We start from the raw sequence: 23,674 nt of genomic DNA on the forward strand, positions 1-23,674 counted from the left end.
AACGATTTTTGTATACATATATGTATATTTTAATAAAAGCCTTGTTTGGACTTAATCTGGCTTTGAAATAGTTTTGAAATAGTGCCACTCTTAACCCTTTAAGGACCAAGCGTTATATTTATTTTTTGTAAACGCTTATTATTATTATGTATTCTGCTTAGTGTTTTCAAATAGATACATGTATAAAACATGTTATTCTCTGAACCGATGGACCTTACAATACTTCCTGAATGTTGAAAAATATTGATGTTTGGGCAAATCACAAGATTGTCTCACCTGAGTGATTTTGTGATTTTTTAATTAATTAATTTATTTATTTATTTTACACATTTTTAGCTGACTGCCTTTCTATCTTTAAAATTCATTAAAAAAATCTGTTGTGTTTCGTGCTTGCATAGCAGACACTTCAATTGTATTTTTTGGTTCGGAACACTAGAGCCGTGGTTTTCAACCCTGGTCCTGGAGATCCAGTCTGTTGGTTTTCATTCCGAGCTCTCAATTACTTAACCTTAACTGAAATGATAATTTGCTTAATTACACATTTTTAATTGTTTTCCGCTCCTAAACTGTTGCAACGTTATTCATTACTCTGCATGTGGCTGATCAATAATACCACTGTCAGTAACATTCCACTAAGTCAACTGTCTTCTATTTTAAATGAACACACACTTGCTGTATATAAACACGTCAGCAATCAATCTGAATTTCAAAAGCGATGTTGATGCTGAAATTGTTAGACACGCCTTATGTGTGACGTTTACACTTTCCTGCAGCATCTTTGCAATTTGTGAGTCTGGGGAATGCTACAGATTTGCTGAACTAGTCACACAATATGTAAATGTCTTTTCATATGTATCTTTCTTGATCTCGGCTTTTTTCCTTTGGCAACGAAATATGTTATTGACGCGCTGGTTTTCTGAGCGTAACTCATTTTTTTTTTGTTTGTTTGTTTTTTTTTTTTTGGTTTTTTTTTTTTTTTTTTTGTTTGTTTTGTTGATGTTTTTTTTCATCTGGTGCTTACCACAAACATGCTTGCTCCCCTGTCCCACCGTTAAAATTAGTCATGCTTAGTTCACAAAAATATAGCTATTCCAACGGTTTTTTTCGTATTATGTGAGAATATGTTGTGGTCCAAGAAGCCTGCATTTTGCATCAGTATAACTTTACTGTATTTATTTTTTGTACCGGAGGGTGTGGCCGCACGCGCAGCCACAGATGGTCAAGTATGTGAGTTTGCCACGCGCACCGAATGCATGTCTACCACAGTCTTCCGTACATGTTTAAAGAGACACATTGTCATCGTCGTTTGTCGTACTCCGTGCAGTCCCTTGCATTACAATCGTACGTCGCTTCCTCCTTTCCTTCCCCACTAATGTCATGGACAATAAAAAAAAGCCTAATGTGCTCTGCCCATGGTTTCCCTTTCTGTTACCATGGAAGCAGCGTCTCTGGTTGTCAAGATGGCGGAGCTGTTGGATCTAAAGGGACAGCGGCTCGAAAGTTTTTACGTATGGTAAACCCAGGTAAATCATAAATTATATACATACAAGTAGAAGCTACTGGGTGAAGAAAGAGTAGTGAACGAAGTATTTTGCAACAATAGCAAAATGTATTATTGAAACTGGAGCGTGCTAGTAGTAGTAACATCTATTCTGCAAGGCTGTGGTGGAGGTTAGCTATTTTGAATATGATAACCCGTTTTATAAATGAATTCAGCGATCCCTAAACCCGGTTTGAATGTGGATTCGGGCAGTCTCTGCACACCTGTCGCCACCTTGTCGGTGGGGGAATGAGAATGCATGTTCAAAGGGCCAGCTCTTACTCGTATCCTTCAAAAAAAAATACGTTGAAAAATGGAATGTATGTTAGATTGTAATTTTAGCTATAGCTTTTAAGTGGGAATTTGTCTGAATTATATCAACTATGTAATTATCATTATACATTTGTATTTGTTTGGAAGAAAAATTGTTACAATACAGTAAGACAGTAATACAAGAACAGTATTTCTCCTTATAATCCTTACGTTATTTATTGTCTAATCCTTTACAATGAGCTGTCAACGTTTCATTCATAGAGTACACAGAAAAATTGTAAGGATATGAAAAACGTTATTTCACCAGACAGAGAGAGTTCCTAAATTGTTTCCCCTAATGGGAAAGCTGAAAGTCGTATCATGAATGAGTTTTCTGTGTATGTTGTGTGTAATTCAGTGTTAGCTGGCTGTATCATTAAACCTTGGCATGATCATCGGTCTCGCTTGGATAATAACAGGACCTCCCAAGACCCTTCCTGGGGGAGGGGGCTGTCTAAAAAAATTATAATGATACTAGACAAGCTTCATGAATAGAATAATTCATACTCAACAGACTGAACACCTTTAATGACCCATGTTTTGTTTTGTTAACACTTTGTTTGCTTTTAAGTTTCACTGTCCTAAAACAAGTGCTCTGTGTTGTAAAGCATAGGCTAGCTAAAGCATGGTAATACACAGGAAACTATGGTAAATAACAAAATAATTATATATATATATATATATATATATATATATATATATATATATATATATATATATATATATATGTGTGTGTGTGTGTGTGTGTGTGTGTGTGTGTGTGTGTGTGTGTTTAACAATGGTAAAGCATAATACAGTACATGGACACTACAGCATACATATGAGAAAATGTGTAGTTTTCTGTGTTTTTCTCAGGGACAAGCCCCCTAAATGTTTCTACTGTATATATGTCAGTTGTTTATAACACACTCAACATAATCTAGCCTATTTCAATAAAGTGTTCATTGTTTTCCCTACCCAGACAAGTAGACACTTGCAATGTTTGATGTTAAGAAGCAAATTGTCTTGTACAGCCCTGTAGGTGTCGATCAGTGCTTTACACAGATGTACTGCACAGATAAGTCTTTATGGCAGGCAGGTAATAAAGAGATAAAAAATAGCTTTCAGTAACTTAGTAATTTTTTTGGCTGAGTTTAACAATTCTAGGTAATTTTCCTATATTTTTCTATTTTGATTTGGGGGAATGGAACAACCACTCAACTTGTTTTACAGTATATGGGAGTCAGTGGATTGGGTAATATTTATTGGTCCTGGTGTCTGTTTGTTAATGTCAATTGTAAACCTTGAACATACAAGCCAGATTTTTTTGTAGGTTTTAAACTCCTTAACCACATGTGCTACCAGAAATACAAAGATACAGCATGACGGGGATTTGGAAGACGATCGTCAAGCCTTGGTGGAGGAGCAGAAAGCAAGTCGAGCCCGGGCTCGTCAGTTCTCTTCGGAAACAAATCGCAGAAGACGGTGAGTTTAAAGTCAACTTTATTTTAACCTAGCAGTTTTGTTCTCTAAGCCAATCGACATTTACAGTAAGCCATTAGTCAGCAGTTTTGTAAGCTTTCAGTACACTTCTCATTAGCGTAGGTGCTAATATGGATCTGAAATGTAATGAAATAGCCATATTGTGAGGAAAGTGTTACTGTATTTGTGAAGCTAAAATCAAACCATTTACTTGTCTGTGCCTTTTCAGTATGTTTTCCTGTAAGGATGATGCTGATGATTCCATCATAAAAAGGGGTTTTGTTACTGTATTCCAGTTTGTGATGTACTGTTATTTTTTTAAAGGTCATCCATGTCTGTGTTCATAATAATAATAATAATAATAATAATAATAATAATAATAATAATAATAATAATATAACCCTCTTCTCTACTCATTTCAGTACTTCAATTGTGTATGACTTATACTGTATGATACTTTACATAAGCTCAGTAATACTCAACAAATCTGTTCTGTGATATAGAGAAAATAAGAATAATGTTAGTTTAATTTGTGAAACATAATTCCACGTGCTGTTTTACAAAGCTGCCTGGTCCAGTGTAGCTGCACATAGTCCTATTGTCCTTAACCCAGCCGATGGCATATTTTTTCCAATGCTGTGGGGACACATTGATGGTTTTAGCAGCACTGTGACAGAAAGCAATGAAGGGAAATAGATATCCTATTATTCCACACTTAACATGTCAGCAGGATTTTATCCGCTGGAATTAGATCTCTTAATTAGGAACTGTCATGCATATAAGATCCATTCGCTGTTCTGGCTAGACTAAAGGGTTTTCCTTAGGCTATTAAGTTCACCTCAGGTTCAAGTCCAAATCCTGTGACAAGCAATATAATCTGACAAATAACTATAAGATAAACAATGCTTATAAAGGGGGGGGGGGGGGGGGGGGGGGGGGGGGGGGGGGGGGGGGGGGGGGAGTTGAGTTGTTTGTCTTGTCTGCTCTCTCACGTTGTATGCTACCCAACTGCACTGTAGGTTATAAATTACAATGACTGGTTGTTGTCAAAGCCTTGCTGATATTTAAAAGCCTATTATTAGATTCAGTAATCGAGCAGGGCATTAGTTTAAGCCCATTCAGAAAGCAGTCATAGGTCAGCTAAAGCTGTGCCATGTGTGTACATGTGCCTACACAGAGTATGTAATCTGGTTAGTGTGGATAATTTGACTGTGTAATTGAGTGCCATGTGAGTACCACGTAATTGACCCCTATTTTGTTTTAAGAAGAAAAATCCATTATGAAAAAAGAGAAACATAAAAATGTGGACAGTGCTGAAAAAGACTTATTTTGGGTTCTAGTTTTTTTTTTACCTTTCAAAAAATAGTAAATTAAAGTACAGTTCCAGGGTGCAGGATGTATCCTTGAACAGGAAGAGCTGTGTAAAATATGCTCCATGTGGTGAAAACTTGTCAGGATGTGCTGAAAATGCCCATATTAATCACCTTTGTATACTTGAGCTGGAATAACTGCACAACTTCAGTTCCCACTGCATTTATTGACTGTTTTAAAAGTTTGTTTGGAATAATACATTATTGTTTTCTGTACTTTTTTTTATTTTGATGGTTTAAAACAGTCAACATTTTGAGAACATATACATGGTTTTTAAGTGTTGGATTTACCAAAACATTTTGCACATTATTCTTAATATATAGAGCCCTCCCTCATATGGAGTAAAGCCTTTAAGACATATCTTTGCTGTAGAGTAGTAACATGCTGTAGGTAAACTGAGTAATAATAGCCACATAGCAACAAACTATAGTGAGTTGTGTCACTAAAACAAATAGTGTGTCTAGTATATATGGTATACATAATTAGTTATTGCTTTGAGCATGATGTGATCTTTTGTATACTTTTTTTATACATCTGCTACCATATGTAGTTAAAATGTAATAACCAATACTATAGGTATTACTGGATTTCATTCCCCCAGGCCTTTTTTTATTCATCAGTACTTCATTGTCTTAAATACTACATTATATGCAAATTTACTAAGTGCTAATAATTGATCAAAACAAGATGTAGGGATTTTTTTGTTGCATTATGTATTTTGAACAGGAGAAGGATTTTGTTTATTTTCCTTACTACACTTGTCTAACTTTAAATACCTGGAGTAGAGGATTTGATTAATTGATGAGTAACCTACAAGTTTGTCTACAGGAAAAGGTTCATCTTTCATTTTAAGCAAAATACAAGGAACCTACAAGGCTTGAACAAATGTTTGTTGCTTGATTAGATTACTGCCTTCCTCAATCATCCCTCCTTTTTGTGTTCTGGGATTACAAGCTTCCATTTACAAAGGTGATGGAACTTTTATCTGTGCTGACTTGACAAGTCTCTGCAAGGTGCTCTATAGGAAAGCCTACTGACACATGATTGGCTGAGCTACTGAAGCTATATATTGGGAAATGTTTGCCAATTTTGAAGCTAACTACAACCTAGAATAGGTTCCTGAATATCAAATTGTATTCTATTAATAAAAATATATATATAAAAAAAAAAAAAAAAAAAACATTATTTAAGTAAATCATTTCAAAAGCAAATTGTTGTCCACATGTTGTTGATGTAGAGTGGGCATGTTAAGTAAAGTACTGTAAGATTTATTAACAATGAAACTTAATCATGAGATATATAAGATACTAAAAGAAAAAAAAATCTTTTTACATCCATTTCAAAACATTTTTTGTGTTAGTTAAAACAATTAAAAAGGACAGTTGACATACTTTTTTATTGTGTTATCCATTTGTTTTTCGTTCTGTTGCATTCAGTTTCCTTGTGTAGTTTTGTATTCCAGAATTTTGCCATTTGTTTAAATGGCTCTGTTCTATTTGAACTGCAGAATTCTGGAGGAGAGGCGAAAAGAAGAAGATGTGAGGGAGCAGAGAGTGAGGGAAGACATCCTCCAGCAGAGGAAACAGAGAGTACAAGAGGCGACAGAGAGGTTTCAGAGAGCACATCTCCCTCCAGCACAGAGAAAGAGACAAGGTGGGCAAAATGCAAAAGCATACCAAAGAAGTAGTTTGCCACTGTAATCAAAAAATGTTTTAACTCTGAGACTTAACCTGGGATTTAATTGTAATTATGACATAGCTAGCCTTATAGCAGCTTTTAAAAAGTACCAAATAAGAAAATAAACAACAACTTTATTGTTTTGGCATTGTATGCTGTGTTACCATTGAATAATTGCATACGGTTATCACAGTTGTTTTTTTGTGGTGCTAAAAGCAGCTATAAGGACACCAGCATTATAATCCTAGGGTTAAACACACACGTGACTGATGGGTAGCTTTAGCAATCCAAATGTATTATGCTTTTGGAATAGCAAAACCAAATAAATAGGCTGACTAATATACAGCTATGGCCAAAAGTTTTTCATCACTAGAATTTTAAGACTGAAAAAACTTTATGAACATAATGTATATCTTTTATTTAGCATCATGTAATCAAAGAAACTACAAAATGATTTTGCAAAAGTCTACCGGAAGCCATAATAATACAGTATTTCACATTAGATTTAGAAATGTCACATTTTTTAAAATTTTTGTCAGTTTGTCTTTAAGTATATAGAAAACTACAAAGCGGTATGCATAATGTGACATTATTCAGCAGGTTTCATTCAACTTTATGAAGTAAAATGTGTTAATTCTCTAGGGTGATGCAAAACTTTTGGCCATACACTGTAGCTGTATAGGCTACAAAAAAGAAACAGTAGCCAGTAGCTAGACTAGTACAACACTTTATATCACAAAGACACATTACATAACTATTTTATGTTTAACTTTCTAAAGTTTATAGAAAACAAACACCTCGATTAGAAGAAGCCCTTGAACAGATCCAAGGATCTTTTTCGTCCTCCTCTCTTTATTCTCCAATCAACTTGAGAAACCCCACCAATAACAGGTAAGAACATGCATCTTGCTAACTTAATTAATAGCCTATTTTCTTTAGTAAAACATATTGATGTGGGAAAGAGACACTGGTGGCTCAGTGCCCCTGGTTATTATGCCAGGAACTAAATCACAGCTTTGGAAGGACACCCTAAAAAAGTTATACAATAGTCATTGCTAAAATGCAATATCCATATTAAGCTGTTGACAGGAATACATTGTATGGCCACTGACATTTTGAAATAACATATAGAGAACCGATCACACAGTTGTTATGAAACTTATGGCCATTTACTTTTCTTTTGATTGAATGGGTTAACGTAGGCTATATGTTAGTAATCTGTATGAAATTTGGCTATACATTTTGTCATGGCATTTATATTGCCAGTCTACCTATGCTGATGCTTCAATTTTCATACAGAAGATAGGAGTGTCAGATACAAAGGAAAACTGAAATTCAGAGCAGTTGGGATGTTAGTAAGTTACCTTTTTATATAAATATGTGCCAGATTAAGTTAGAGAGGCTTAAACTCTGAGCTGCAACCAAGTGCCATAGAAATGAATAAAACATACCCTCTGCCAGACATACACAGAAATGTTGGTAGCGGCTATCTTTACAGTGTTTAATTATTTCACCTTGATACTGTCTACATGCATATAGTTTGTATTGGACTCTGTGGAAACTATTGTTTACTTTTTGAGCTAACACAATATAGATAAACAAACATAAAAATACATCAAAAAGAAACAAAGCAGTTAGGGATGTCCAGGAAATTCAAGACTTGCAAAAATAAAGTACAGTTGCAATTGTTCACCCCTAGATGGCATGCCTTCTATACAAACATCCATATCTAAGAGCAAGTGCAATTTTCAGAATTGTTATTAGCCTTTCTACTGTTTGCATTTTAAATAAAATATTTTTACCAAGAGTTGTAACATAAACATGTTGTTTTCTTTATAGTACAAACAATACTGTAAATAATTGACTATGGCCCTAAATGTCTGTAATCAACATAAGTGATATTGTACGGGTATATCTTGTTATCACTGAACATATATAGTATTACGTGGTTAGCAGTCTAAAGTTCTGTTTTACAGGATCCACTCTTCATCTCCAAACTCTTCAGCAGTCTCGAGCAATTCTCGCTACCAGAAGCAGCTGTCAGCAGCAGTGGCCTACGCCAAACTGATGCAGGAGAAGAGCGGCACCAACCTCATGAACAGCCAGCTACTGTTTCAGCATGAGCTGCAGGAGACACAGCGCCTCCTGGCAGAGCAGCAGGTAATCGCTCTCAAACAGTGTTATATTAAAACAACCGTGTAAATATTAGAGTGCATAACCTACAGCCATGCAGTTATACTGCTTAATGTGCAATTACTGTATATCCATGCAGTTATACCTTTCGCCCCAGATGAAACCATGTAGGGAGTAACAGAAAGTCATTTGCTTTAAACGCCTGATGTTCGCTTCTGCTTAATGTAGCACATTAAATGCATTCTAAAATCATGTTTTTGTCCCCCTGTTTCTAGTCGTTTTGTGTTCCGTTTCTAGTTGTTGCTTTTTTATGTGTGTAGTTTCCATTATCTACTCCTACTCTATAACAGTGTGATGGAGGTTTTGCAGGAATTAGCCGCTTCTACTCTAGTGCCGTCTGTAGTGCTATCCATGTGCTGACACCTAAACTTTATGTCAGAAACTGAGAGTCACATTCCGCCCACGGATGATTTCACATATTGTTACTGTGAAAACGTTCCTCTTTGCAAGAGGACACATTAAGCATAAGATGTATGTAAACCTGTATAGTCAGAGTACTTAAACGTCAAGGGCATATATTTTTTCAGCTTCTGTAGTGCCAAATTTGCTCCTGTTTTTTGAAATTCTGAAAAAAATACTGTAACTGGACCTGTGTGCAGAAAGAAGTAATGTGGTAATACATTTTTTGTTACACATTTGCGTAGACAAACTGTATTTCCAATCTTCCCTCAGGAGGTGGCGCCAAATTACTTTGCTAATTTCACCAACATTATCCCACCAACTGTATTTTATGCCTCACTTCCCAGTACATTAAAACACTTTCAAGCTGTGTTATATTTTATCCCCATACATAAAGTTTCCATACACTAATGAAGGCAATGTTTGCCTACAAGACTAAAGGCTGGCTTCATAGACACTGATCGCTAATCTTGGACTACCTTACCTAACATTAGGCACTTCAAGATTAGTGCTAGTAGCAGTCTGTAAAACCAGTCTTAAGAACTTTATTTAACTTTACTTAGATTAACAATTGAGTGTTTAAAGCAATAGCAAGAATTGTTTTCTCATAACTGTGCAGCTTACCTGTATTGGTATGTATTTAGATTTAAAAGGGTTGCAGTCAAATGATTACTGGAATGTCTCAGTTTATAGGCAATTGATTGATTCATTAATTACATTATGTACAAGCACAACAATTTACAGAAAGGACCAAAATCTCATTTTGAACATCCTATAATGACATTTTTTAATCCTAATTCTGAACTTTTAAAAAATGAATCATAATATTGAGCGTGCAATCAGTGTGAAAAGTACAAACCAAACCAAATAAAGGTTTAACTCATCTGTTGCTATGCTTTATGAGTCATCCTACACTGCCCAAATAATCAGGTAAAAGGTTACTGTCATACACGCAGAGCACTGAAATTTAAAGTCTGCAAACTTTCATTTTGACACCGTGTGTGGGAAGAAAAGAGTCGCTAGGAGGTTCTGAGCCTGTTTATGTGAAAGCTCCACTCATGTGGGTCTTTTTATCTGTGAATAAAAAGCTACATTTGAGAAACAGAAAAAAACTACAATATTTGGACTCTAAGTATTTGGTTCATTCTACGTAACTTCCTTCACACTGGCCACCAAAACTCAATTACTACCTGTGTGTTCAGGTTATGGACAGTGTGTTTTGACTGACAATTTTCTATAGTCCTAGCCTTCTCCTGTCAGTCACCCATCACTGCTATTATACCAACCACTTGTCATTAGCTCACTCACTATACCAGCACTAATAACTTATTTTGGTACTTTGTTTGTAGCGTTAAAAGCATGTAATTTTAGCCCAAAGCTTCATCTGCCTAGACATGCTAAAGGATTAGCAGTGCAAACACAGGTCCCTTTCACATGAGACGCCAGTCAGGGAGAGCTTTGGGGAGTGTTCTTTTCATTTGTAAGGCAGAGATGCCTTTGAGTGATTATTCAAGCAACCGTCATGTTCCAAGATTTTCAGTAATGGATTGTGATTCTACTTTGTCACCTGTATTAATCATAGGCCACCCCTTGATCCCTCCTAAAATACTGGAGAGCAGAGTCAAAATTCTATTTACATTTTGTTTTTTGTTTTTGTTTTTGATCCAAAGGAATAGTGAGATTTAGATTAGGGATGTGTCATATAGCTAAGATCATTGGGTCAAATTTCACTGAATGTCAGAATACACTAGAGCTCAGTGAACACACAGAAAAACAGGGATCAGATTTCTGATTGGCTGACTTCACCTAAGAGTTTCACGAAAAGATGAATTAGGATGTTAAAATTGGGTTTAGATATGTTAACTAGTGTTCTGGCTTTGTAGGCCTATACTACTATAATGACATCAGTTCATACTGTAAAAATGTTTTAAAACACAGTCACGGTTGTGTTCCATACTAGTGAAAGAGAGAGACGAGAGACGAGAATAAACAGTCACTGTCTGACTATACAGGAGCACTTGTTTGTCAGATTGTTGGTGCAACAAAATATATAAATGTCTGTAGTTCATGTCACTCTTCAAACCTTTGACCTGCCTCTTTAAAGTTATAACAACTAATCAGTGTTGTTGTCGCTTTATTTTTCTTTTTTGAGTGGCATGCATTTTTTTATTAGCTGATCAGCAGAATCATTGGTTTGAAAAGAAACATTTAGGATTGGTACAGTAACCATAGCTATACATTGAAATTAAGAAGCTTTGAATGGTTATTTGTAATTCCACATATTATGTAAGTAGCACAGGGTTACAACTCATTGTCACAAAAGGCGAGGAAAATTATCGGGTAGAAAATCAAAAAAATCTTCTCATCTGTGGAGGGCTACTGAATAATCTATACAAAAGCTAGCCATTGACTTTTACACCTTGGCCATGAGACCGCTCTGAGTTTGCATTGGATACTGATGATCACAGATGACTAAGCAGAGGACATGGAAACAAATGTTATTGTATCCAGGTGTCAGTTTCTGAGAAGCTCAGTAGAGCAGCTGAACATTTAAAAAGCATTAACATTTTAAATGATTAATAGTGCTGTGTTCAGTTGTTTTAACAGAATCCTAACTAAGTCTTTCTTTCAAATATCTTGTTTACTAAAGACAAGGAAATGGGTAAAAATAGCCACAAGCATTAGAAAAGTTATCCAAACATGCTTGCAAGTCAATCAGTAATTGAAAAAAAGCCAACCTTTTGTAAAGACAAATTAACATAAGAGTTGAAAATGTACAAAGAGAAAGACATATTAATCAGTCAGCAGTATCTGTTTCCTGATTGTGTTTTTAGTAATACACGTCTCCAAGTTGCTCAATGGAGTTGTGGGTAGCTTTTGTTAACACATACATTGTAGACAAGGTATAATCCTGTTGTCAGGTGTTAGTGACACTCATTTAAAGATAAGATTTTACTGGGGAATCTCTATGAGCTCTGTGCATTTAGCTTTCTTTGTGTTTTTCAGTTCAGGTGGACCCTATTACATTGTACAGTGTAAAATAACAATAAGTCTTTGCTTGCAGATTTTCTTTAGTTGCCTAACTCACCATGTTAACAACATAATTGTAGCACCCCTACAGCGATAGAGAAGATTGCAGTAGGGTTATCCTTTTGAAGTATGATTTAAACACATCACTTTTAAGTGGAATCAGAATAAAAAGCTGAAACTGCGAGAGAGATATATTCAAAGACTGCTTCTTCTGTAGGATTACCTGTAATGCATGCTGTTAACCAATAGATTTTATCTTTATGCCGGATAGAAGGGGAATGTTTGTTTTTCTTTGTGTGCAATCCGAGTTACAGTTTAGCCTTAGTGCTATATACAGTATACTGTAACCTGAAGGGGTGATTTTTAAGGTTGTTAAGATGCAATTAAATCAAGAATCTGACTTCAAAAAAAGGCTCTTTGAGTTGAAGTAAAATAAAAGGTGCATGTACTAAAAGTATTGTATTATGTTTTAACACTACCCGTGGTAGTAGATTTGTATATAGCTTATTTTTTATTTACTTATTTAACCAGTAGAGTACAAGGTGGTGATAGAATAGTAGCATCACCACTAATTATTTAATTTAAGGTATTTTGAGGAACCTATTAGTGATAGCAGTAAATAATTAGTAACAATGAAGCTCTAAAGTATCCCTAATGTATGTTTTGATTGAATTTGAAGTGATTGAAAATCAGATGTGCAGGAAACTGATCCCAAAGTCCATGGTAGAAATTAGAACTGATATTCGGTTTTATTAGCAATGAGTTCAAGTATACGTTTACTAATGTGTTTTTTTTTCTTTTTAGGATTTTCAACAAGAAGTCAGACAGCTTGGACAATCTGAAAGCTTATCTAGCCTGGACAGCTTGGAGAATGAAGAGCAGAGCTATACCTCTACGGCAAATTGCCAACGTCCATTTTATACTTCTCCAGAGGACCATGCATCCAACAATTACAGACGACCTCAGTCGCCACGGAAGCACCTTAGTGGTATGTCCTCTGCAGCTGAGATGCTGTTCTCTAAAACTGAGAGCCATGATCTGTGGAACCAGCACAGTTGGACGTCTGCAAACTGTCAGACACATCCATTATCAAACACAACTAATGAATCAATTATTAACAAGTGTTTGAACAGTAAACGGCAACAAGAAACAACTCAGAACAGAAGAGACGCCCACATTGATCATCAGTGTCCCAATGCTAAAGAATCCTTTTACAATGACCACATTCCTTTAGCCCTAAATACAAATGTTAGTTGTAATCCATGTGGGCCTGAACCTAGACTTACAACAGCTGTACAGGACAAACTTGAAAGACACAGTGATTTAGTTAAGGGTGGTCCGACAGTTACACCGAGTAAAGCTTGGTCTACCCCAGATCCAACACCAAGAGAAACTCTAATTTCAACACAAGACGGTCAACCTGAGTCAATACAGCAGATCAGGAATCCGTCCGTGCATTTCTCATCCCAGCCTATTGCAACCCCAGTGATTTTACCTTCCAGCCATTCTAAAAGTGAGGCAGATACAAACAACACCTCTGCACCCCCCAGCACTTTACAGGAGACCATAAATCATACAGAAAGCACTCATGTAAAACCAGTTGACAAAGTTACTCCCAATCATTGCACAAAGGGTAATGAAAGCAGTCCTGTCACTGCCAAGAAGAGCAGTGTTGGAACAGCCAATTATGGATTAAAAAGTGAAAAAGTTAATGATGCAGACACCCCTGATCATGTACCCAAGTCATTCCAGGTTAAAAATAATGATACTCCCACTGCTGGTGAGCAAAAGATGCAGCAAATAAGAACAGACAAATCACCATCCTCTTCCAGTTCAGTCCACAGCAAGTTAAATAGTGCTGTTTCTGAGACAAAGAATGAGAAGAAGGTAATTAAGGGCATACTCAAAAAACAGTCAAAGTATGTGACCCTCAATGCTGGCAGTGTTGTTTTTGGAAAACAAATTGGGGTATCTATCAGGGACAGCGTTGAGCTAACAAAACAGAAAGAGAAGGAATCAGAGAATGTCAAGACTAAGAAAAAACTGAAGTGGTTTGATGAAATTGATCAAGGTAATGAAGACGAGGAGGAGATGGGAGAAGATGAGGAACTAGCCAACCAGAATCAAGCTAAGAACTCCCAAATTAAAAGCAATCTTAATAACCCATCAGCTGCTGCAAAACATCATCAGGGTCAGTTCCAGACTGCTACCATGACAACAACCCCTGAGGTGACCCAGGTCATGACTTCTGTGGCTTCCACTGGTTATCATTTCACTAAACAAGCTTGGGCAGACTCCAAGGGTCAGGACAGTAAGCTGCAGGAACAGAACGAGGCTAGTCCACGGAAGGGAAGGCAGAAGGTACCAAGAAGAGCTCGATCAGCCAGGGCTCGGCTGGGCAGTGCTGCCAGCAAGACCAGAAAGGGCACCATTTTCAGGCCGCAATCTGCTGGCGAAGCTGTCAATGTTGTTAAATCACAGGGTAAAATCTTAGTACCTCACCCCCCACCCAAGCTCCTTCCTTCTGCGGACAGGCTGCTTGTCACCAGAAATGGGGAGACAGTCATTAAGCCCCCCAGGTCACTTTATACAGACATTTACTCTGGTAACAAAGGAAGCATGCCTGTGGAACATGCCTCATACAAAAACATTCCAGATGGCTGTTCTCTGCCACAGGGTAATTCCTTCACCAGCAGTGCTGTCACCTTCACACCATTCCCACCTTCCTACACAGTCTCAGCCTACGAGACTGTCACCAAGGCCACCTACTTGGCCAACACTGTAGAGGCAGTGGACGAGCAAGAGGGCTTGCACAGTGCTCTCAGACGGGGTCCGGTCTATGGAGAGAACGGTCTGCGTGTGGACCATACACCCACGGATGAGGAGATCACAAAGCTGTGGCAGGGTGTCCGCAGTGCACTGACATCCAAGGATGGTACTGTTCTTGTCCACATTTTCGTCCAAGTTGTATATCTGTCAAAAAATAGTTCAGAGATATCAAAAGACACTGTATATAGCATTTCATTAGACATTTTGATTTTAGGGCACGGTAAAGGGGTCCATTTAAAGTAGTAAATTAATTAATTTGTTTGTTATTTTATAATATAACAAAAAAATTAAGTCCAGTTATTTTCTGATTAGCTCATTATTGAAACCTTGTTGTGTTGGTTAATTATCTCTGAAAATAATTTGATTATATTTTGTTTACTGTGTTTTCACTGAGCTAAACAGAACATAAATTGAACATTAATTTAGTTTTGTTATTGTGCTGTTGGTTTTCATAATGCTATGCAAGTCTACATGACTGACAGACTTAAACAGAGCAGTCTAAACCCTAAAGCAAAGATTGACTGATTTTGCATAATTTTGTTCGTTTTAATTTTGGCAATTCACTGAATACCAATTAGCAAAAAAAAAAAACACACAATCAGGTAGATGGCTTGGCACACCCCAAAGCTTGAAAACCTGTGACGACTTTCAAGCTATGTATCTTTTCAAATTAATTGCTGCTGCAACAGCACAACACTCCCAAACTTGTGCGACTCCTAAGGCAAAACAAAGCTATCAAAAGTCAAATGGCCCTTGTGATAAAGTGTATTGACCTCTGATTGCCCTTATAGTAAAGGAAACAGCTAGTCTTTTCAAATAGTAACTTCACGTTATGTTTGGTAGTTTCAACACTGCTGTATAGTTCAGTAGTCTTGGGCAGGGAGGGGGGATTTTAGATTTTTAGAAAGATTATAACTCTATCAATAGTATCTGCTTTTTATTGGCCCAGGGTTGTGATATGCCTTCCCTGGCCGGGTTATAAAAAGGAGCTATTTGAAAGAAATTCAACTGAGGGAATCTGAATCTCCCACTGGATTGCTTTCATATTAATATACAGTTTATCTCTCAGAATTTATAATAATGAACAGCAAATCAGAAACGGATTTTACTGGATAATAAAGATCATTTTGAGCACATTTTTAACATATTTTTCTTTTTTTCTACTGTTATTATTTTGTGCTAGATGACTCTCAGAGCTTTGCTGCTCACAATGGTCTTTTGTCTAACCTGCATCAACCTCGACCCAGTCTATCCCATTTTACCATTGATGGCGGTAGCCTGATGAATGGAGTCAAGTCGGTCACTAGAATGGGTGGATTTTTTGTTTCTCCATCAAATTGTAAGCTTAAACTTTACTCTAAGTAAAATAACTCGTCCTACTTCACAGAATAAATCTTATTGGTTGTCCATAGTCTATAGTGAATGTTTGGTTTTGTCTCATGTCAGTGCTGTCCTTACCACACTATTGATGGTGTAAAGACTGAACAATATCATGAATGTTTTTGGTTGCAGTCCATCGTCATAAATCTTTATTTCACCTTGTGACTTTTAATATACTTGTACATTAAAATACTGTCTCAAGGTAGCTTATACCTGTGTGAGATGTATAAAAAAAAAACATCAGAAATATATTTAAGAAAATAAAGATGCTAGAACTATTGTATGGAGTATTTGGAGTACAGTATGTACCAATCTGCAGTTCATTATTAATACAGGGATAGTGCCAATTATTGCAGCCAGTTCCATGCACCAACATTTTTATGTCACAAAAAAGAGAGAATTATCACCTTATCACACGAAGTGTGGTGGGTTATGGTGTCATATCCCAGAGATGGAATTATTCTCTTGAAATTTCCTACAAGTCATATTTTATTCCATACACTACAATATGGCAGCATATAAGTGATACCAAATTCAGCCACTAAAAATAAGGACCACCAGTTGTCTGGATATCACCCTACCATGGAGCAAAAAAACATAGAAATGACAAAAAAAGGGAAACAAACTGAGATGTACTTAAAGCATGTAAAAAAAAATATATATATATGTAAATTGTAAAATTGCTGTCAATGTATCACAGTTAACTTTCTATTTATTTTTTACTGGGAAACATCCATTTGGGGGAAAACAAATCTAACTTCATGAACACAGTGAATGTGGAGCAATGTTTATTTGGATTGATTTTTTTCCCCAGATGGAAAGTTAATTGAATTGGGCTCCCGGTGATTTAATGTTCATAATCAACACCTCCTATACAATGTGGAAGTGAAACCGCCATGATATATTACTGTTAACACCTGCCAGGTTTTGCTAAAACATATTTTATTGCATTTACTTTTTTAGCGTCTGGAAAGAGCAAGATTACGTTTTTAGATCCTACTGACATGGTTTTGATTTGTCTTCTTTTTTGTGTGTGCCGGAAAGCTGCTGTCAACAGGAGAAAACAGATCATGGACAGTAATGGGACTAAACACAGAGCTCTTCTGGAGCAAAGAAGACAGACCATAGGTTCTGCTACCAGGAAGCCAGCTCTCAATGGACAGGTATTCTATGCTGTTTATAACCGAAATGAAAGCCACTGGCAAGCAATAAGACTTGTAACCTTGTTCATAATTGTGGTTTATGGTGAGTCACTTAAAAATAAATGTTATTCTGGTACGGTCAACCCCTCCTTCTCTATCAACCCCTTTCAATTTGATCTAGCACCAGTTCTCTATTAAGACCCTGGGACTGTTAGTAGCCTCAGTTTATCCTAATAGATTCCCTGATTTTAGTGTATATGAACATGTACATATTACACTTTTCACTCAATCTGTATTGCTAACCACATGCTTTACCTGCTGTATTTTTCAAAAATGTTTTGTTGGTTTAGATCCATCCATCTCACGGCTGCCTTTTTTTTTTTTTTTAACTTTTAATCACTTGCCTGTTACTTTTTTAAAAATAAAACTTCTCTATGAGTAATAGCTTTACTTTCTAAGATGAAATGTACTGTATATGGTACGTCTGATTTGACAAGCAAATAATGTGACTAATGTAATCTTTTTTTTGGAAGTACACCTCACCTTTTGCAAATCCTTAACCTGTCGGTGTGATGCTTCCCAGGGTAGCACTGGATGTTTGGAGTCTGCACAAACATTTAAAAAATGGTGGATATTTGGGAAAAAAGGAGATTACTGTAGTACTGTGTGTTCCTTTTTTATCAGGAAATTAATTAGCCTTCGGCTGCAGGCATTACTAATGAGAAAGCTGCTAATCTGGTAGTTATCAACAAAATGGTCATCCACTACTGATCAAGAGCAGTTTCTTTTATAATTAACCCTCAAGTAAGAGCTTGTCAATTCACAAGCATAGCAACAACCCTTTTCTTGTACCCTTTCTATTTCTCCTTCTGGAAATGGAAATCAGTGTCGGTGACCTTCTGCTAGTCTCCATAAATCTAGAAATCTAGTGACCCAGGCCAAGTTAGAATATAATATGTTATTAACTTTTAGAGTTTAGTCAGATAATAAATCACAATTAACAGAGTCATCACACTGAATCATCTCCGTGCTACTGTTCACTAAGCAACTGGCTTAGTATCCAAACTTTGTGTTTAAATAGACAGGTTTAAATAGAATTTGATACAATAACTCTTTTATAAAGACCAATTATTATGTTACAGAAAATAAGGTATTCCTTTGTTTTTCAGGGATCTGTAAGGACTGTCCAGATCAGTCCATTCCCAAGCAACTTTGAACCAGCAAGCATGTTGAACCCTGATCAAGGTATGATGTAATATAATATTGCACATGTTTTATTAGATTTGCACCTCCACAGATATCAGTTAAAAAAAAAAAAAAAAAAAAAAAACTGTGGTAAAATTTTGATGACTGGTTTCACACTACAGCAAACAGCCAGGCTTTCATTTTATTGGCACTTATTTGTTTGTTAAATGTTACTTATTAACTTATTAACATGTTAACATGTTGTTTATGTTAATGGTTATAGAAATCTTGTTGAATTTTTTACCTGAAGAGTCAGCATAGGACTTATCTTAAGCATAAATGACAATATGGGAATCTAGTGCAGAATCTACTGGCAGGCCTCATCAAATGTCCTCATGTGCACATTAAAAATACCAGGCACTTTGTTACATTGTTTGTCTGCTGTACCTTAACTTACTGTTGTTATTTTTACTTGCATCACAAAGAAGATGCCTGCAGATTGTGGGCTTGTGCGGAGACTGCTTTTATCATACGGAGACAGCTTGAAATAAAACAGGCTTTTAGATAAGGTCTAAGGCCAAGCGGTCATTCACTTAACAGCTTATCTTCGTCAGTCACTTGACAAAACTGCAAATGTGTGTGTGTATATATATATATATATATATATATATATATATATATATATATATATATATATATATATATATATATATAGATATAGATATAGATATAGATATATATATAGATATATATATATAGATATAGATATAGATATAGATATATATACTTGACAAGTACAGGGGAGGTGTCCAAGATTAAACATTAGTCATTATAATTTGAATAATTTAAAAACATTTTTCAATAATTGGATGAAAGGGATAAAGACACAAAGTCTGTTTACATGAAGACAGCAAATGTTTTCAGTCATTCGTTAAACTTTTGTTATAAAGTACTACTCTTAAAGATCTAAAAGAATGTGCAATTAAATAAAACACTGTTTATAAATGACTTTACACTATTTACACAGTTTTAAGATTGTATTGGAGGTAAGTTTAGTTAGTTGCTAGGCAAAATCCATTTGTAATGTTATGTTTACTTTAGATTTGTGCTTGAAGGTACAGAAAGATGACTGCACATTAGGTTAGGGATAAGTTCATGGTTTCAGTTGTTACACTAGAGTACAATGTAACCTCTGTATTTTTTACAAGGTTTCATACAGCTTGTTGTGTGTATCTTCTCTGTTGACAGTTTCTGAGAGCACAGCCCAGTTCCTGCTGGCAGAAAACCTGGCACATACCTCCACTGCGGACGGTGAGATCCTGGCTGCCATGGAAACGGTGCAAACACAGAAACACACGTTCCTGCAGCACCGGGCCCAGCATCTGGGCCTCAGCGCATTGTCCCTGGAGGAACAGAAACTCCTTCAGTCGCTGGACCGCCTCAACCACAGGCTGCTGAGTAAGAGGGATTTCATTGAATGCATTTCTAGTATTTGTTTCTATGTCACCGATTACTGACCGCAAAATGAAATTTGTCTCACTCAGAGGTTTCATGCAAGTAGGTATATAAAAAATAGAAATGGCAACTCTTGATTTGTTCTAATACATTTGCACACTCCTGTATGGAATAGACATGAATGGTACGCCGTTGTAAACTTGCAAATGATACGCTGTTGTAAAAACGGGAATGTCTGCTTTGATGATTGCATCAGAGATGAAACATCTTTATTAGTCATTCAGACTGTGCTTTCCAAAATGTAATTACGCAATTATAAATCAGATATAACGCTGCACCTGCAGGAAAAAACATTTAGTAGTCACAGCATGTACAGTTTTTTAATTGTAAACCTGCTTTGGTTAAATTGCAAAATCAAGCAATAAAATTAAAGCACTAAGGAGATACCACTGATTCTAAGGTTAAGAAGTATAGGTGTTTGATTTAATAGAGCAGTCATTCCAATGAGCTGGTTTAAACTTGTTTTTAAATGTGTGTTTACTGCTATAGTAAGTTAGCACAGATAAAAGAAGGCAGGGTCAGTTTTATGAATAGCAGTTTCAAAGGTACCCCACCAAGGCAATCAGGTTGATGGGGCAGGTCCCCTGAAGCACCACACCTTCAAATCAAAGCAGTGTCATGCAGGTAGGACACAGGGTGGCGCAGCAGCATTAACCTCTAATTAGAGCTCTCACTTTTGTCTTCTCTGGATACAGGTAAGAATTTACACACTGCCACCCTGATAAAAGGTCATTGTTGGCAAATGGCCTCTTGAATTGAGTTATCTTGGCATAAACTACACTGCTACTGGTAGCAATGCTTGACATCACTACGCATAGACTCACTTAAAAAAGTAAAATGTTACAGAGAGATTAATTTTAGGATTACATTTTTGTTATGGTGGTGCTACCCTAAAAGTACCAAATACCAAATACTATGAAAGCGTTGTGCAATCATTGAACCTAAAATACCAAAAGTTATCTTTATTTGTTCTTTTGTTAATTGGTAGGAAAGAGATAGTGGTGGCATAATTAAATGCCAATCCTAGAGTTATATTTAATGCATTACCACAAATGTGGTAGTACACACCATACATAACTGTGACTGCATGTTAGAAAATTAGGGACTAGCATTAAAATCTCAAACATATGTGAATTGATAGGCTTCATAAATGGAGTGAAATTGCCCTTTACATAATGTAAGTGTATGTAAGTGTAACTATTTTTTCATAATTTTGTCGTGCTTTTTTAGACGTACAGGATGCTTATGGAGGGAATCCATCTGCGACAGGAGTTTTGCAGATTACTTCTCCTTTCGTGAGTATCAGAGCTAGCTGCTCTTTCTAAGTCAGAGCTATTTTTATTGTTTAATATATGACTAAAGCATAGAACTGTTGGAATGTTCTTTCTTTAAAGGTGCTATATAAAGCTGTATTATCTTGTTATGTGGCAGCATTGAAAGGTTTCTATGTGTTACAGAACCCCTAAACGAGAATAACTTCACAGAATTTTATGTTCACAAATTAACAAACTGGATTTTTATTTCAGGTTATAAACCAGGGTGTCGCAGCAGGCCCGGCAGCTCGGCCCGGAGAGATATCTATTGCAGCCCGGTACAGAAACCGAAGTGCCTCTGCTGACAATCGCACACGATCACAGAGGCGATATTGAGACAACTGCAAGCAGTGCTCATCGGTATCAAATTTTAACTTCCACTGAATCCGGTATTAAGGACGGTAGTACCTATATGGAAGGACCAGCTGTATATTTACCCTGCAGATGAATCCCCATATATTAAAAGGTCTGACTGTGTTTGTGGTTATTAAAAACTGCATTATAATAAAGCACTTTACTTTTTAAAATTATCTTTAAATTACAAATACAAAATTAAAAACTGTAATACTAATGTTGTTTGCAAGTTTGGGAAATACTGTATTTGACAGATAGTAACTTGTTCTTTGCCTAAACCATCCAAAAAATAGCAATAATGTTTATAAATAAGCCAAAGTCTACGTCTTTTGATTGCCTGGGTTCTTTCTAGCCTTGGAAGGTACAAGATACACTGTAAAACATGTGCACCCTGCTTTTCATTTATATAGTACAAGTACAAATATATATTTTTGAAAGATATTTTATCTAGCATTTGTTTAAAAAGTAAGCTTTTTGATATCTGATCATTTTTATGTACATTAAAATACAGATGGATTGTAGAATTGCTTTCTGTGCAATAATTGTGTAAATAATTGAGTCGATTTTTAAGTGTTACCGTTTGTAGTGTAATAACCTAAAAAAAAAAAAAAAGCCATTTGACAATTCAATATACAATAAAACCTAGGGTTACCATCATTTGAACAGTGCGGTCACCTGCAGTTACCAGACAGAAGTTTGTTTTTTCTTCCATATTCAAGTGAATGACAGCAGCATCTTGAATAAGCAGTCACCTGTGTTAAACAGTCACACATGTTCAGTCCCTTTGGTGATTCAGATTTTGACGTTAGGTTTAAAGAGAAAGTAGCGGGGTTCTAATAAATACAGCGTTATACGTCTCCACGTGTTGCTACAACTGTTAAAATAACGTACCTGTCATTTTTCCTTTCATTGTTAACATCGTCCTCTAAATCACTGTGTGTTTGTTGTGTTCCCTGTTTGACAATGTGGGCACTAATCTTTACACTATCAGTGTACTAGAGCAGACATTTTTAAAAGAGCTTTGGAACAGACTAAAGTTGTAAATGTAAGAAGTTGTCAGGATGTTAACAATGAAAAGGAAAATGACAGGTTTCTTATTTAAACAGTTGTAGCAACACGTGGGGATGTGTAACGTTGTATTTTCCGGAACCCCGCTACTTACTCTTTAAGGTTAGGGTTTGAGTTTGGTATTCTGAGCAAATCCCATTTACTATTGTTCACACAATGCATCCACCAAGTTGAAGTTTGTATGCAGTTTACTGTATTTACTCATGAGATACAAGCTTAACAAACCCAGAGCAGATCCCTTCAAATGTTCATAAAGGTAGCCTTGGTGAGGCTTGGCAAAGCTGTGTGGGAAACACAGCAGGCATCATATTTCTTTTGAATTTTCATAAGCATCAACAGTCCCCAATACTGTTTAACTCTGTTTCAAGGCAACCCCACCAGTCAGTTCTGTTGAGATAATATATACATCAATAACAAACCCTTTTTAATAATTTAAGACATGGTTCTGTTCAAACACTGAATTCTACCTCTAATATTTTCTTATTTTTTAGTAACATGAATGCTATGTAGAACTGCAGGAAGTAGTTGACAGGCTTGTCTCGTCACACATTTATGACTATTGCTTAAGTTAATGGGTGAACTACATTTTTGTCCAAATGACTCAGTGAATAAAATGTAGCGCATTATTGCTTTGAGCAATTCCAGATTCTTTAACAGTAATTAAAAAACATCTACCCTCGTGCATGGACTGGGACACTGAGTGGGTAAACTGCATATTAACAAACTAGAATGTTTGATGCTGTGTATGCTGTCAGTTCATTGTGTGGTGCTATTTTGCATTAGACAAATGTTTGGGTTTTTTTTGGTGGTGTTAATCTGTTTTTGTATATATTGTAATATTATCCAAAGCGATTTGTTGTAGAAAAATTCAGTTTTGTGATGAACATGATTGTGTATAGTTTGTA

At 36.1% G+C, this 23,674-nt stretch overlaps 1 protein-coding gene across 2 annotated transcripts; it reads left to right on the forward strand.

Annotated features, from left to right (window-relative positions):
• Positions 1–1,448: 1,448 nt before the first annotated feature.
• cep126 (centrosomal protein 126) lies at positions 1,449–22,588 on the forward strand. 2 transcript variants are annotated; one of them, XM_041233313.1, is made up of 12 exons: positions 1,449–1,824; positions 3,197–3,316; positions 6,192–6,337; positions 7,141–7,252; positions 8,338–8,521; positions 12,788–14,918; positions 15,996–16,151; positions 17,237–17,355; positions 18,504–18,579; positions 19,768–19,977; positions 21,265–21,329; positions 21,561–22,588. In XM_041233313.1, exons 1-12 carry the CDS (start codon positions 1,790–1,792, stop codon positions 21,681–21,683), a joined length of 3,477 nt encoding a protein of 1,158 aa, XP_041089247.1. In that variant the 5' UTR covers positions 1,449–1,789; the 3' UTR covers positions 21,684–22,588. The 2 variants fall into 2 exon arrangements, with proteins under 2 accessions (XP_041089247.1, XP_041089248.1); XM_041233314.1 differs by lacking the exons at positions 1,449–1,824; positions 3,197–3,316; positions 6,192–6,337 and having other exon boundaries at positions 7,167–7,252; positions 8,367–8,521.
• Positions 22,589–23,674: the final 1,086 nt, after the last annotated feature.

Source organism: Polyodon spathula, chromosome 30, assembly GCF_017654505.1.
Source record: "Polyodon spathula isolate WHYD16114869_AA chromosome 30, ASM1765450v1, whole genome shotgun sequence".
NCBI lineage: Eukaryota > Metazoa > Chordata > Actinopteri > Acipenseriformes > Polyodontidae > Polyodon > Polyodon spathula.

What these genes read in the sequence shown, in the direction of transcription:
- cep126 (XM_041233313.1), top strand. Translation starts at nt 1,790, where the DNA reads ATGAGAATGCATGTTCAAAGGGCCAGCTCTTACTC. An exon ending in AGAAACCCCACCAATAACAG is followed by an intron (nt 7,253 to 8,337) that starts GTAAGAACATGC and finishes TCTGTTTTACAG; the next exon opens with GATCCACTCTTCATCTCCAA. An exon ending in CATGTTGAACCCTGATCAAG is followed by an intron (nt 18,580 to 19,767) that starts GTATGATGTAAT and finishes CTCTGTTGACAG; the next exon opens with TTTCTGAGAGCACAGCCCAG.